Genomic DNA, 12364 nt, shown 5'->3' with positions numbered 1-12364 from the left:
GGGGCTACAGGGTTGTCCCCGACGGCGCTCCGTCGTGGGGCGGATGTGACGTCCTGCGCGGCTGCCGTTGGCTTCCGGGTGAGGCGCTACTCGCTTCGCTTCCCCCCGGGACAGGTGAGCGCCGCCCTCGCGGCCTTCGGGGGGCAGGGCCCCTCTGGCCCCGCGCGGGGCACGGTCGGGAAGTGCTGGCCAATGGGGGGGGCGGGGTCTCCTGGGTGCTCCTGGCCAATGGGGGGGCGGGGTCTCCTGGGATCCCCTGGCCAATGGGGGGGCGGGATCCCCTGGCCAATGGGGGGGCGGGGTCTCCTGGGTGCTCCTGGCCAATGGGGGGGCGGGGTCCTCTGGGTCCCCCTGGCCAATGGGGGGAGGCGGGGTCTCCTGGGTCCCCCTGGCCAATGGGGGGAGGCGGGGTCTCCTGGGTGCCCTGGCCAATGCGGGATCCCCTGGGTCCCCCTGGCCAATGGGGGGGGGTGGGATCCCCTGGCCAATGGCGGGGGCGGGATCCTCCAGGCTCTGCTGGGCAGTCAGGGCACAAGGTCCCCGTGGCCCGTCCTGGCCTGCGCTGACCCCTCTAACCGCATTGCCGCCTTCAGGAGATCGACAATCGTGCGTCGGACCCTCAGGAACCCGGAGATTGGCCCCCAAATTGCGACATTTAAACCCAGATTTAATTGTGTGTTTTCGGCCAGTCTCGTGGTGTTTGAAACCCCCCCCCCCGCACCCCTTCCCAAGGTGCGTGTGTGGGGCAATTAGTGTTGCCCGCTCCCCCACACGGGCTGGATATGGCCACCGGACTCCTCGTTGTTTTTGTGGATACAGACTGACACGGCTCGCCCCGAAACCCAGCTGCAGGAGCTCTCACCCCCACATTTGCAGTCTCCTGCCCAGCACTTTATCCTGTCCCCCAGCCCCCCACCAGTTCTCTCCTCACCCAACCCCCCCTTCAGCACCCCTCAGTTCAGTCCCCCTCTCCCATTGCCTCCCACTACCCTTAGTTCACCCTCCCAGCACTCACCCCATCTGCCCAGAACCCCCTATCAATACAGCCCTTCCCCTCCCCGTCAGCCCTTCACCTCCTCATGGCAGCCCCCAGCCTCACCTCTGCTCCTTAGGGTTCTTCACCCTCTCCAGACCTCGGGGAGGGGGGCAGGGCTGCAGTGGGGTCCCCTCTCCCACTTCCCAGGCTAGCAGGGGAGCAGCCGCCTGGGCTGACAGCCAAAGCCCCGCTCAGGCCCGGGGTGGCTGACAGGATTTCTAAATAAAATTAAGCCTCACTTTTAGAACTCTCATTTTTTTCTAGTTGATTCAATTGCTTATTTGAGGGTTGTGGGGGGGGGCCCCCCCAGATGAATTTTCTCTTCCCTGCTGGAGTGTCGGCTCCTGTCTCTTGTTAGCTTGACAGCTTTGTTTATCAGAGGTGTAAATGAATTCTCATTGTCTTTCAAAGTACTTTGTAATTAGCTGCCTGGTGGAGAAACCACAGCATTCCTTTGTCCAGGGCGAGTAACTCCTGTTTGACTGGAAAGAATCATCCTGCCATGTGAGCGTTCTCTTCCCCAAGAGTTGGCACGTCTGCAGCAGGGTCATGATGTGGTTGGTGCCTGTCTGTCCGTGGAACAGCCCGTGGCAGGCTCCCCAGGCACTCGGCGGTCACATGGCCGCAGTGATAGAACTTGGGACCTTTCGCTCCAAAGCCAGCAGCCCTGTCCTGGAGGGGAACCTCCATCGCCAAGAGCAGCACTGTGGGCTCTTTGCCCCGTGTCCCCCAGCTAATGAGCTCTCACCCCCACATCTGCAGTCTCCTGCCCAGCACTTTATCCTGTCCCCCAGCCCCCCACCAGTTCTCTCCTCACCCAACCGCCCCTTCAGTGCCCCTCAGTTCAGTCCCCCTCCCCCATTGCCTCCCACTACCCTCAGTTCACCCTCCCAGCACTCACCCCATCTGCCTAGAACCCCCATCAATACAGCCCTCCCCCCCATCAGCCCTCCCCCTCCTCACGGCAGCCCCCAGCCTTTTGTAGTGATGATCACCTATTTTTTCATGGTTTGTGTGTATAAAAACGTCTTCTGTACTTTCCACAGTATGCATCCGATGAAGTGAGCTGTAGCTCACGAAAGCTTATGCTCAAATAAATTGGTTAGTCTCTAAGGTGCCACAAGTGCTCCTTTTCTTCCAGCTAATGGTGCGGCACAACTGCCCATCCCCTGCCAGGTCACGGGTGCCAAGTCACAGGGCACAGGAGCCTGTCGATGGCTCTCTCTGCCTCACTCTCATTCCTTCTTCAGACTCCTGCTGGAAACAATGCAGCCCCTCGAGGTCAGGTCTGTGTTTGAGGCTGCCCAGGACCCCACCTTCCTGCATGGACTCTCCCTCGTCAATGGCGTTTCAGAGGACATGCGGTCCATAGACTCTAATGCCATAACGCAAGGTAGTGCATAAAAGCCAGTGAGCTGGCTAGAGGGGTAGTGGAGCCAGCAGAGGGGCTTCCTGGGGGGAGGGTGGGAGAGTGTCCAGTGGGGTTATTTTGCTGCAGTCCAATACTAAGAGGTATCCCACTCTCTGGGGCTTGGTGGGGTGATGGGCTCTGGTTTGAGCTGCTTTACCCCAGTCAAGAGCCTTCAGCCTGAGGAGCGCAAAACACTTCACACGCACACTGAAACTAATCCTGTTTGGTGGGTCGGTATCATCCCCGTGTTACAGGTGGGGAAACTGAGGCACAGAGGTGCAGTAACTTGCCCAGGGCCATGCATAAAGTGAGTGGCAGAGTCAGGAACAGTCAAACTGACTCTTCACTGTTTGCTCTAGCCACACTTTGGAGTGATCTGTCTGTCCTGTAGCCCTCTGTCCCTCTCCAATGGAAGTGGCTTATCTTCCCTGAGCTCCTCTCCCTCTTTCAGAGAAGCTAGTGGTGGCCATTAGGGAGGAGAGAGCCCGAGGGGTCCCAGAGATATCGGATCGGATGTGCTGCTCAGCCTGCTCCCGGGTGTTTGACAGCAGGGAGGAGCAGGTAGGCAGCAGCCTCGGGGGTGGAGGCGGAGGGGTGGTGTGTTTTCCATTGCCCCCAGCAGGCAGTGCTGTGAGCGAGCAGGCAGCTGGGGAAGCCGGGTTGTGTGAAATGGGTATGTGAATGGCCGAAATGTGGACCATGGAGATCTGCAGTTGTGGCCTGGGTACATGGAGATGCAGCCCAGAGACTACTGGTCCTGAAATGCAGTGCTCCATTTTGGGCTTACCCACTTGGCACAAGGTGGAGTATTTCACGCTGGGATTTGTAGTCTCCATCAGCCGCACCCACAGAACGAGGGAGGCTGCAATTGATTCTATTTTAAGCCAGTCAAGTGCATTCCTCAGGCCCCTGGTAAACTGCGGCTGCATCTCTCAGCTGGGCAGGGTCTGGGAGCTCTGGCATAGCCACATTACCAGCTTCCACACGCTGCAAAGCCCTGGGCCAGAAAGCTGGTGCCAAGGCTCTGCAACCCTGGGGGCAGGGTGGGAACTTGGTGCTAAGGGCATTAGCTAACCAAGTGACCATGACGTGCCAATAAAGCAAGGCAGCTTCTGCTGATTCCCAAGTCCCCTGCAGGCTGGCATCTGGCTGAGGGGACCTCTGCACTGTCCAGTCCCGGGGCATGGGCTGGTGCGCTTCCATTCATCCGACCTGGGGGATTATCAGTATGGGAGGCCCCTTCTCACTCCGTTTCCTTCCCAGACTGAGCATTACCGCCTGGACTGGCACCGCTTTAACCTGAAGCAGCGTTTGCTGGGGCGCCGGGCACTTGCAGCAGAGGAGTTTGAGGAGAAGACCCGTGCAGGTGAGGGGGAGAGACAGGAAGGGCTGCTGTCACGGGCTTGCTTGAGCTGGTGGAGCCCCGCACGAAGCAAGCGCCCTTTAATTATCAGTTGATATCCAACTCTAGGTGTCCCCTGCGCTACAAATTCTGCAGCGTAAAACAATCTGTCGCTGGCTCAATCCAAAGGTGCGGCTGGGGTTAGGCCCCTGACCAGGCTGGCTTTTGGGATCAGCTGGAGCAATCCTTCCTCCCCATCCTAGCTTCACCTGCAACTGGCCACTGGAGGAGGCAGCTAGCTGTTTTTATCTTGGCTGCTGGGCCCTGACTGGGTTTTGCCCACTCCTGGCCTTTCTACCTGCTGGAGGATCAATTCTTGTTGGTTCCACTAGCAGCTGATCCTAGGGGTGGCCTTTCTAGGCAGCTCTTGGAGGTTTAAACTTGCTACTTTTTTCTCCCCAGAGAGCATGCCTTCTTTGGATGGAGAGGTGGCAATGTGGCAGGGGCATCAAATGTCTGGTACACTCCATCACAGCAACTCTTCAGCAGGGCCCATAGGCAGCAGGAAGCCTCTCTGCTGGCACCTGCCTGTGTGGAGAAGCTCTGAGCACCAGTCCCACTTATTTTCTCCCTAGTAGCTGCCTGCTTCCTGGATCCCTTTGTTTTCCTGCCCCATGTGGGAGGCTCCTCTGAGATGAGTTCAGGTCCTGTCATGTCATGTCATACATCACCGCTATATAAATCCATAGTATGCCCACATCTTGAAGACTGCATGTAGATATGGTTGCCCCATCTCAAGAAAGATTTGCTAGAAGCTGGGAGTGGACAACAGGATGGATCACTGGGTGATTCCCTGTTCTGTTCATTCCCTCTGGGGCACCTGGCCCTGGCCACTGTCGGCAGACAGGTTTCAGAGTCGCAGCCGTGTTAGTCTGTATCTGCAAAAGAATAAGGTGCCACAAGTACTCCTGTTCTTTTTGTCGGCAGACAGGAGACTGGGCTAGATGGACCTTTGGTCTGACCCAGGCTGGCCTCTCTTCTGCTCTTTGTGGTGAGGTTTGTTCTAGCCGCTCCTCTGCCCCCTGGAGCTGGCTGGCTCTGACCTGTCAAGTGGGACCAGGCCATAGACGGGTATCTCAGTGAGGACTGTATGTTCTGCGGGTGCCTCCCTCCTCAAACACTCGCTCCCCCCGACCCCAGGATCCTGCTGCACCCCAGAATGTGGTGCAGTCCTTCCACAGCATCTGCCTGGTTCGCTACCCCAGGAGCGTCAGATGGGTTGTCTCCACACTGTTCACATTGGCTGGGCTGTGAGAGGCCATCGCACATGACCTAGAAGGCTGGGGGAAGGAGTGGGGGAGGGCAATGGATATTCGCGGGATCTCTAGGTCTCCAGGTGGGACGTGGAGGAGGTGGCTCTGTGATCCTAGTGGACTGGGAATTGTTCCCTCCTCTTCATTTTAGGACTCGTGCCTTCCTCGGGCACCTTAGCATCTGACAGCCCTGTCCCCCTCCTGCCCCGTTTGCAGGTGATGTCTCCAGCATCTCCGGGTCCGATTCTGACAACTCCGATTCGGGTAGCGAGACCGACCTGCTCCCTCCCCGAGGCCATGCAGACCCAGGGAGCGGCCAGCAGAGCCACCGCTCGGCTAAGGTTCTGTTCCGCAACTCTCAGGGCCAGCTGCTCTCCGCCTACCGCTGTGTGCTGGGCAGTAAGAAGGTAAGCGACGGCCCAGCAGTGCTGAGCCCCATCCCCGGTGGCCTGCCAGAGGTCCTGGAGCAGATCATGGTCTGGGATAGCCCTGACAGGCCAGCAAGCGGGGTTTGGCTGGGACCCCTGACCCCTCTTTGCCCCCTATGATCCTGCGGGCAGCTGGACGCGTGTGCAGGGGAGCCGGGCGCCAGCTCTGTCGGGATCTGGCTGTTCCATTGTACAAGTGGTCGGGGTTTAGCTGGAGCGGTGCTTGCCAGAGGATCCTTGCCCAAGTGCAGGGGGGTGGCCAGGCCCAGCTCATCCGGCTGGAACCAAGGCTTTAGTTGGTGCATGATAAGCCCTGTTCAGATGGGAGCTGCTGCTGCCATGATCACCTGTCTGGCCTCAGCAGGAAGGGGCGACCCCTGCCACATGGGTCAGCCCCCAGACTGCCCCTTCCTCGACTGCCTGCAGAGCCCCTGGCTAATGGCTCCCAGCTGGCAAACCCCGCTGGGTCATCAGCTCCAACAGAGGGAGAGCCTGTGCCACCAGGCTGCTAACAGGAGGGTTTCCTTGTGCCAGGGTGGTGGTGAGCAGCAGGCGGAGCTGGTGGCATCTCTGCAGAGCCTGGGCACAGGCACCTCTTGGGTTATCCTGATGACAGGCGGTGGACACTTTGCAGGAGCCGTCTTCAGGGGGTGAGTGTCCCAGTCTGGCCCTGAGCATGGGGCTGGGGCAGGGTCTGCTGCTCCAGTGGGCAGAATCCTGTGAGGGCCTTGGCGTGGGAAGGAGAGCTCTGTAGCTTGTGGGTGGTTTGGGGCTGTTTTCCCCAGCAGAGGGGATCAGAGGGGACGTGGTGAGATGGGCCCTTGCCCCCTGTCTGCTTGTGGGGCTGGCCCAGAAGGCGTCTCTCCTCTTCCCAGGGACATGTGGCACTCCCAGAGCCTTCACGGGCCCCTAGCAGCAGCAGCTCCTGGGATACCCTTCTTCTGCCCGTCTGGCCCCCGAAGCTGGCAGTGTGCTCTGGCTGGAAGAGGAGTGTTCATTTCCCTTCTGTATGGAGGCCCCAACAGGGGCAGGAGCTCACCCGGGTCCCAGAGTGAGTCAGTGCCGGAGCTGGGAAGAAAACCCAGGAGTCCTGACACCCACCCAGTGTGTGCCGCACAGACCCATGGCCAGGCCTGCCCTCATGGAGTGGGCTTAGGCCCTGTTCCCCCATGGCAACAAGGGTCTGGGTCCTGCTGCCCTGGCCCACTCTGCGGTTTCTCTCCCCCAGGCCTGAGGTGCTGGATCACAAGACCTTCCATCGGTACACGGTGCGTGCCCGCCGCGGCACGGTGCAGGGAGTGCGCGATGCCCAGGGCCAGGCCTCCATGCCCAAATCGGCTGGTGCCTCGCTGCGGCGTTACAATGAGGTGGCTCTGCTCAAGGTAGGGGCGAGCGCACGGGCCCAGTTCAGGATTGGGCCCTCGGTGGTGGCCACGCCACTGTTCTGGGGCAGCCTCTGGGTGGGGGCTGCCTAGGCCATGAGCAGCCCCTCCAAGGCCTTGGCTGCAGGTGGCTCCGTGGGCAGAGGCTGGACAGGGTGTGTGCTATGGCTGGAGTGCCCGGGAGTGGGGATGGAGGGGGCGCGCGGGGCCTGGCAGGGAGGCTAGGACGGTGCCATGCTCCCCACTGGGATGCCACCCTGGGTTCCAGTCCCCCTGCTTAGGGGCTGGGGCATGAGAGAGGCGCCCCTGTGCTTGGGATGTCCTGTCTCCTACCCCAGGGCCAGGCCTTTGGGCTCCCTCCCCAGGCTTCTGGCAGTCCCTGAGAGAGGCATTTAGGGATAACGCCCCCCCCCCCCATCCCAGGATCCGAGGCCAGCCTGCCGGGTGCCCTGTCAGATCTAGCTGAGTGCCCCTTATTGGCTGGCATCTGAACAGTCCAGGCGCTGCCCTGGCTCGGGGTGTCCGGCGCACAGTGGAAATGCAGACCCCTCTCTAGCTCCTCCTCCCGAGAGCTGAGACCTCATGGGCCCCTGCCCAGCCCCGGGGGACTGCTGCTGGCCCCCTCAGACGGGCCCCATCGCTTAAACTCAGCCCCTGGCAGACCTCCACCGGCCGGGCGCTCTGGGGTCACGTCCCCGCACAGAATCCTACCCACCACTACTCTTCACTTCACAGCTCGAGAAATGCCCAGATCTAGACCTAACCGATAATCCCTACACGCATCTCCCTGCCCCAGCTTCCTCCCCGCTGCAGTGTGCTCTGCAGGGCCCTGGTCCTCGGGGGTCCAGGATCTTCCTGCTGCAGAGCTTGGCTTGACTTCCAGGCCGGCGCCCTCTCTCCACCATGGCCCACTTGCTTTCTCGGTCCTTGGGTGGTCCCACCGCTGCCCCAGGCCCCCTGCTGCAAAGCCTGCCTGCCCTGTACCTGTTGTGCCAGATCTTCCTGGATCTCTCTCCAAAGCTTCTCCCCAGAAGTCCTTTAATCCTGCTTTGTCACCTCTGCCTCCGGGAAGTGCCCACTCTCCAACCAGCTGTGGCGAAAACCTGTGCCTTCAGCCAAGCCCCTTCGCGTACCCGTTAGGCATCAGAGCAGTCGTTAAGGTTAATGAGTCCCCATTGTCCCTAGGCTGGGGGGAGGGGCGGCCGGCAGGCAGCACACGGAGGATCCTGCAGCGAGCACCATACTGATGCCTTGATAATAGCAGAACCACTAAGCTGTGCGGCCACAACCTCTGAATCCCCGTCCCCCCGCCCTGGCACCCCCCAGCTGCACAGGGCTGGCTGTGCTTGGCCATACCCCAGTCCAGAGGAGGGCTGGCAGGTGGGGTCCAGGAGCTAGCGGTGATCCCTCCCCTTCCACCCCCAGGACATCCAGGACCTACTGGCCGGCTGGGCACAGCATCTGCAGGGAGCCCAGCGCATCTTCCTGCGTGCCCCCCGTGCCAACCGGGCACTGCTCTTCGGCGGCAGGAACCCCCCTCTGCACAAGGACGACCCCCGCGTCTACAACATCCCCTTCAGCACCCGCAGAGCCACCTTCAGGGAGGTGCTGCGGGTGCACGTGGCCCTGGCCACCCTGCAGGTGTATGGTGAATACTGGGGTGCGGGGACAGTGGTGCTGGGGGGCCAGGCGTGAGTGGTCTGCTTCCCTGCTGCCTGTTCCCCTGGCCACCAGGCTGGGATGGCATTGTTTCTAGACTCTGCCCAGGCCAGGGTGGTGGTGCCAAGCTGCCTACTTCAGAGGAATCCTCCTGGGTGGGGGGCAGTGGGTTCCTCCCCCAGGGATGGTGGTTGGCTGCGATGCCCCATCCCGCTCTGTCTGCAGCACCTGCCCTGCCCCACGCTCTGTGGAAGGGGGTGGGCTGGCTCCCTGCTCTGCCCTCTGTCTGGGGATGGTCTCTGTGGGGCCCAGCTGGTGGCCCACAGCCCAAGGCTCCTGTCCCGCAGGGAAGGACACGGCGGTGGCGGATCTCGCTGGCTCCCCCCGGAAGGGCTGGAGGAAAGTGCCGTGTGTGCCGGTGGAAGAGCCCCAGCAGGGTGACGCCAGCAGTGAGTGAGGGCGAAGGGCACCGGCTGACTCCCACCCCCAGCGGTGTTTCCTGAATCGGGGAGGGAGGGTGCCCAGCACTGGACCTTCTCTTGTTTGTGCCCCAGCCTTGTGGTCCCCTTGGGACAGCAGGTTCCAGGCATCTGGGCACCCCGTAAGAGCACGGTGCCGCAGGGCACGGTCTGGGCGTGGGGGGCGCTCCTGGACTGCTCTGATCCAGGCACAGTCCTTCCCAGCGGGCCCTTCCCCCAACTCACCTGCAGAGAAGGGGTGGGGCCTCCTCTGGCCGAGCGCACGGGCGGGCCCACCAGCCCCAATCCCACCTGTCTCCCCCAAAGCCCCGTCGGAGGAGGAGGAGAGCCAGGCTGGGGAGCTGGAGACGGTGGAGGTGACGCTGAGCACGCTGCAGCTCCAGGAGTTTGAGGTGATGCCTAAGCGAAGCCGCAAGAGGAGGAAGAAGAAAAACAAAGTGGGGAGAGGTAAGAACGGGGGGTTCCCCTGGGACGGGCGCTGCTGGTGGCCCTGCCAGACCCAGTCAAGGGCAAAGCCCTCGCGGCACAAGGGGCTAACATGGGTGTCCTTTGGTGTGTGTTGGGGGGGGTGCATGAGCAGGTGGAAGCTGCTGGCTTCCCTGCCTTTGCCTCTGGCGCTGGGGGCAGCTGGCACCTGGCCTTTGCTGGCAGGGGCTGGGGGAAGCTGCATGCCCTCGGGATGGGGGGAAGGTGTTGGCCCCGGACCGTGTTTATCCCTCTCCTGGTCGTTCCCGGAGCAGGGGCCTGCGCCGAGGGGCCAGGAGGCCACGAAGAGCCCGAGGGCTCAGCACCGCAGCCAGGAGCAGGGATGGTGGCGGAGCCCCAGGACGGGCCTGGGGCAGAGCCTGCTCCCTGGGAGAATGGAGGTAAGTCGGGCTGGGCCATGCTGCTGTCTCTGCCCTGCCCACGTGTGCCACGTCGGGGCTCTGTGGGCTCAGGCTGCTCCTCCCCTGCACCCCATTTGCTCTGTCAGACCCCCCCAGCTCACCCCTCCGATGTGCTGCTGTGTGCGAGCAGGGGCCGAGGGGGGCCAAAGAGGCAGATCAGCAGAGTGGTGGCCATACTGAGCGATCCGGATCGCCCAGTCTGCACTGTAATATGGGCAGGTGGAAAGGCCCACCCCTAGGAGCGAGGCTGCAGGCCACACCGTGGAGTGGGGGCCTCTGGAAAGGACTCGGGGGTCAGTGGTAAATGGCTGAGCATGAGCTCCCAGGGTGGTGTTGTGGCGAAGGGCTAACGTGAGCCGTGGGGTGTGAATGGGGGATTTTACCTCTGTACACAGCCCTGGGGAGACCGCCCCTGGTCCTGCGTCCAGTTCTGGGCTCCACAGTTTAAGGAGGATGTTTGAAAAAACGGAGAGGTGCAGAGAAGCAGAGGTCTCTTGCACTGAGACCAGTGGGGAGCACCGTCTGCATCCCTTCTGGAGCGGTGGTGATCGTGGTGCGTCACTCCTTGCGGGAGAGCCCAACGGGGGCTAACAGCTCCTCAGGCCAGCCGAGACAGGCAGAGCCAGAGCCAGACAAACGAAAAGCTGGTGCACCTCGCTAGCCCTGCAGGTCGTTAACCATGGCATCTCCTCTCTGGCTGGCTTTGCATCTGGCCTGGTGCCATCCTGGCCCACGCTTTAGCCACAGCCAGGGGTGACGGGCCGGGGCGCACTCTGGTGTATGCCGCACAGGGGTCAGACCCCTGTGCTGCTTGGGCTGGGGGGCCCCTGGGGCCGGCTCTGAGCTGCTCTGTCCTTCCCTGCCAGAAACGCTGCTGGGCCAGCTCCGTGACGCCCTGTTCACGGCCTGCAAGACGGGGGACGCGGGGACGCTGCGGCGCCTCCTGGGTGCGGCGGAGAGTGGGGCCCCCCCTGCGGGCAGCGAGGATGGTGCTGTGGGGCAGCCCCAAGGCCACCCTGGCAGGGTGCAGAGTGAGGGGTCAGAGCCCACCTGTGCGGCCCCTGGGCTCCTCTCGCTGCTCAGCGAGCCCATCGACGGGACCGGCTTCACCCTGCTGCACGTGGCGGCTGCGGCAGGGAAGGGGGCGGCCGTGCGACTGCTGCTGGAGGCTGGTGCCGACCCTGCGCTCAGGTACAGCGACCCCCTGAGGCCAGCGCTCTGGGCAGTCACCCCCCCTTTCCCCCCCAAGGCTGGCCCTGCCTGTGGGCCCGGGGGTCTGCAGCTTCCTCGCTCGCCCTTCAATGCCCGGTCTGGTCTGGTCCCGGGGGCCTGCGGGAAGGTGCCCTCCGCCTGCACCGCTCCAGCCTCTGGGCCCCCCAGCCTGCTCCCTCTCCCCTGCCCCAGGACATCTAGCCAGCTGGGTGGGTGGGCTGGCCAGGGAGCAGGGCGGGGCGGGGTCCCCTTCCCAGTTCTCCCCGGGGCCTGGCTGGCTCGTGGGGCTGCCCGTCCTGCAGGGGCTGGGGGAGGGCAGCCAGCCAAAGGGAAGCAGCAAGCCCTGGCCTATCCTGGCCCTGAGCCGCTCTCTGCTTGGCTCCCAGGGACTGGCAGGAGCGACCTCCATATTGCGTCTCTGCCGACAAGTCGACACGCAACGTCTTCCGCAGGTTCATGGTGGATCACCCAGCCAAGTACGACTACAGGCGGGCCAAGGTGGGTGCCTCCCGCTGCCCTTCAGCCCTGAGATCCCTCCCTGGCGCCCTCGGACAGCTGGGGGAGCTCAAATCCTCCCACCCCGGGGTGCCTGAGCCCTCCCTGGGGAGCACCAATCTGGCTCCAGGCTGCTGGCCCCCTCCCCCACGCTGGGGGGCCCTGCCCCTAGGCTGCACCTGCCCCGCTCTGAGTTGCGGGGGGGGGGGGGCCGTGTGAAGAGCCAGGAGGGGCTGTAGTGTTAAGGCCCCTGTGTACAATCGAGGAACCCAACCCCCGGCCCACCGCGAGCCAGCTGTGGGGGCTGTCCGCAGAGACGGGCCGGGGAGCCAGGACCCCCCCGGCTGACGGAGCTCGTCCTCCCCAGGTGCCCGGGCCCCTGACGGCGGAGATGGAGGCCGGGCGGCTGGAGAAGCAGCGGGCGCAGAGAGCACAGCGGAAGCAGCGGGCGCAGGAGCAGGAGGAGAAGCGGCGCTTTGCGGCCCTGCCAGACCGGGAGAAGGTGAGGCCTGGGGGGCCCAGACACCCCGACCCCCATGGGGGGCTCCCTGCCCTGGCTCTCAGGGGCTGCTCAGGCCGGGGGGCAGGGCTCACCCCACTCACTGGGGCTCTGGCTCTCTGCTCCTCAGAGGGCCCTCGCTGCCGAGCGGAGACTGGCTGCCCAGCTGTCGGACACGGGCGCGGCTCTCGCCAACACCAGGTAACAGGGCCCGGGGGGGC

The 12364-nt window shown here is 63.1% G+C and overlaps 1 protein-coding gene across 3 annotated transcripts in view; it reads left to right on the top strand.

The window, feature by feature from the left end:
• The first annotated feature begins 55 nt into the window (after positions 1-55).
• Positions 56-12364, top strand: part of ANKZF1 (ankyrin repeat and zinc finger peptidyl tRNA hydrolase 1) — a 13689-nt gene continuing 1380 nt past the window's right edge. The window contains exons 1-15 of one of the 3 annotated variants that reach the window (XM_077829620.1): positions 56-114; positions 2287-2429; positions 2899-3008; positions 3711-3813; positions 5319-5509; positions 6065-6180; positions 6759-6912; positions 8338-8560; positions 8919-9020; positions 9357-9497; positions 9791-9916; positions 10804-11128; positions 11536-11647; positions 12012-12146; positions 12274-12344. In XM_077829620.1, coding sequence (XP_077685746.1) covers positions 2303-2429; positions 2899-3008; positions 3711-3813; positions 5319-5509; positions 6065-6180; positions 6759-6912; positions 8338-8560; positions 8919-9020; positions 9357-9497; positions 9791-9916; positions 10804-11128; positions 11536-11647; positions 12012-12146; positions 12274-12344 — 2036 coding nt within the window. In that variant the 5' untranslated portion in view covers positions 56-114; positions 2287-2302. The remainder of the gene's footprint in view (positions 115-2286; positions 2430-2898; positions 3009-3710; positions 3814-5318; positions 5510-6064; positions 6181-6758; positions 6913-8337; positions 8561-8918; positions 9021-9356; positions 9498-9790; positions 9917-10803; positions 11129-11535; positions 11648-12011; positions 12147-12273; positions 12345-12364) is intronic. The other 2 variants (XM_077829621.1, XM_077829622.1) reach the window with 2 other exon arrangements.

This window comes from Eretmochelys imbricata, chromosome 11, assembly GCF_965152235.1.
Source record: "Eretmochelys imbricata isolate rEreImb1 chromosome 11, rEreImb1.hap1, whole genome shotgun sequence".
NCBI classification, from domain to species: Eukaryota; Metazoa; Chordata; order Testudines; family Cheloniidae; genus Eretmochelys; species Eretmochelys imbricata.
Note: the sequence above shows the minus strand (reverse complement) of the source record. Positions and strands in the feature narration are given on the sequence as shown.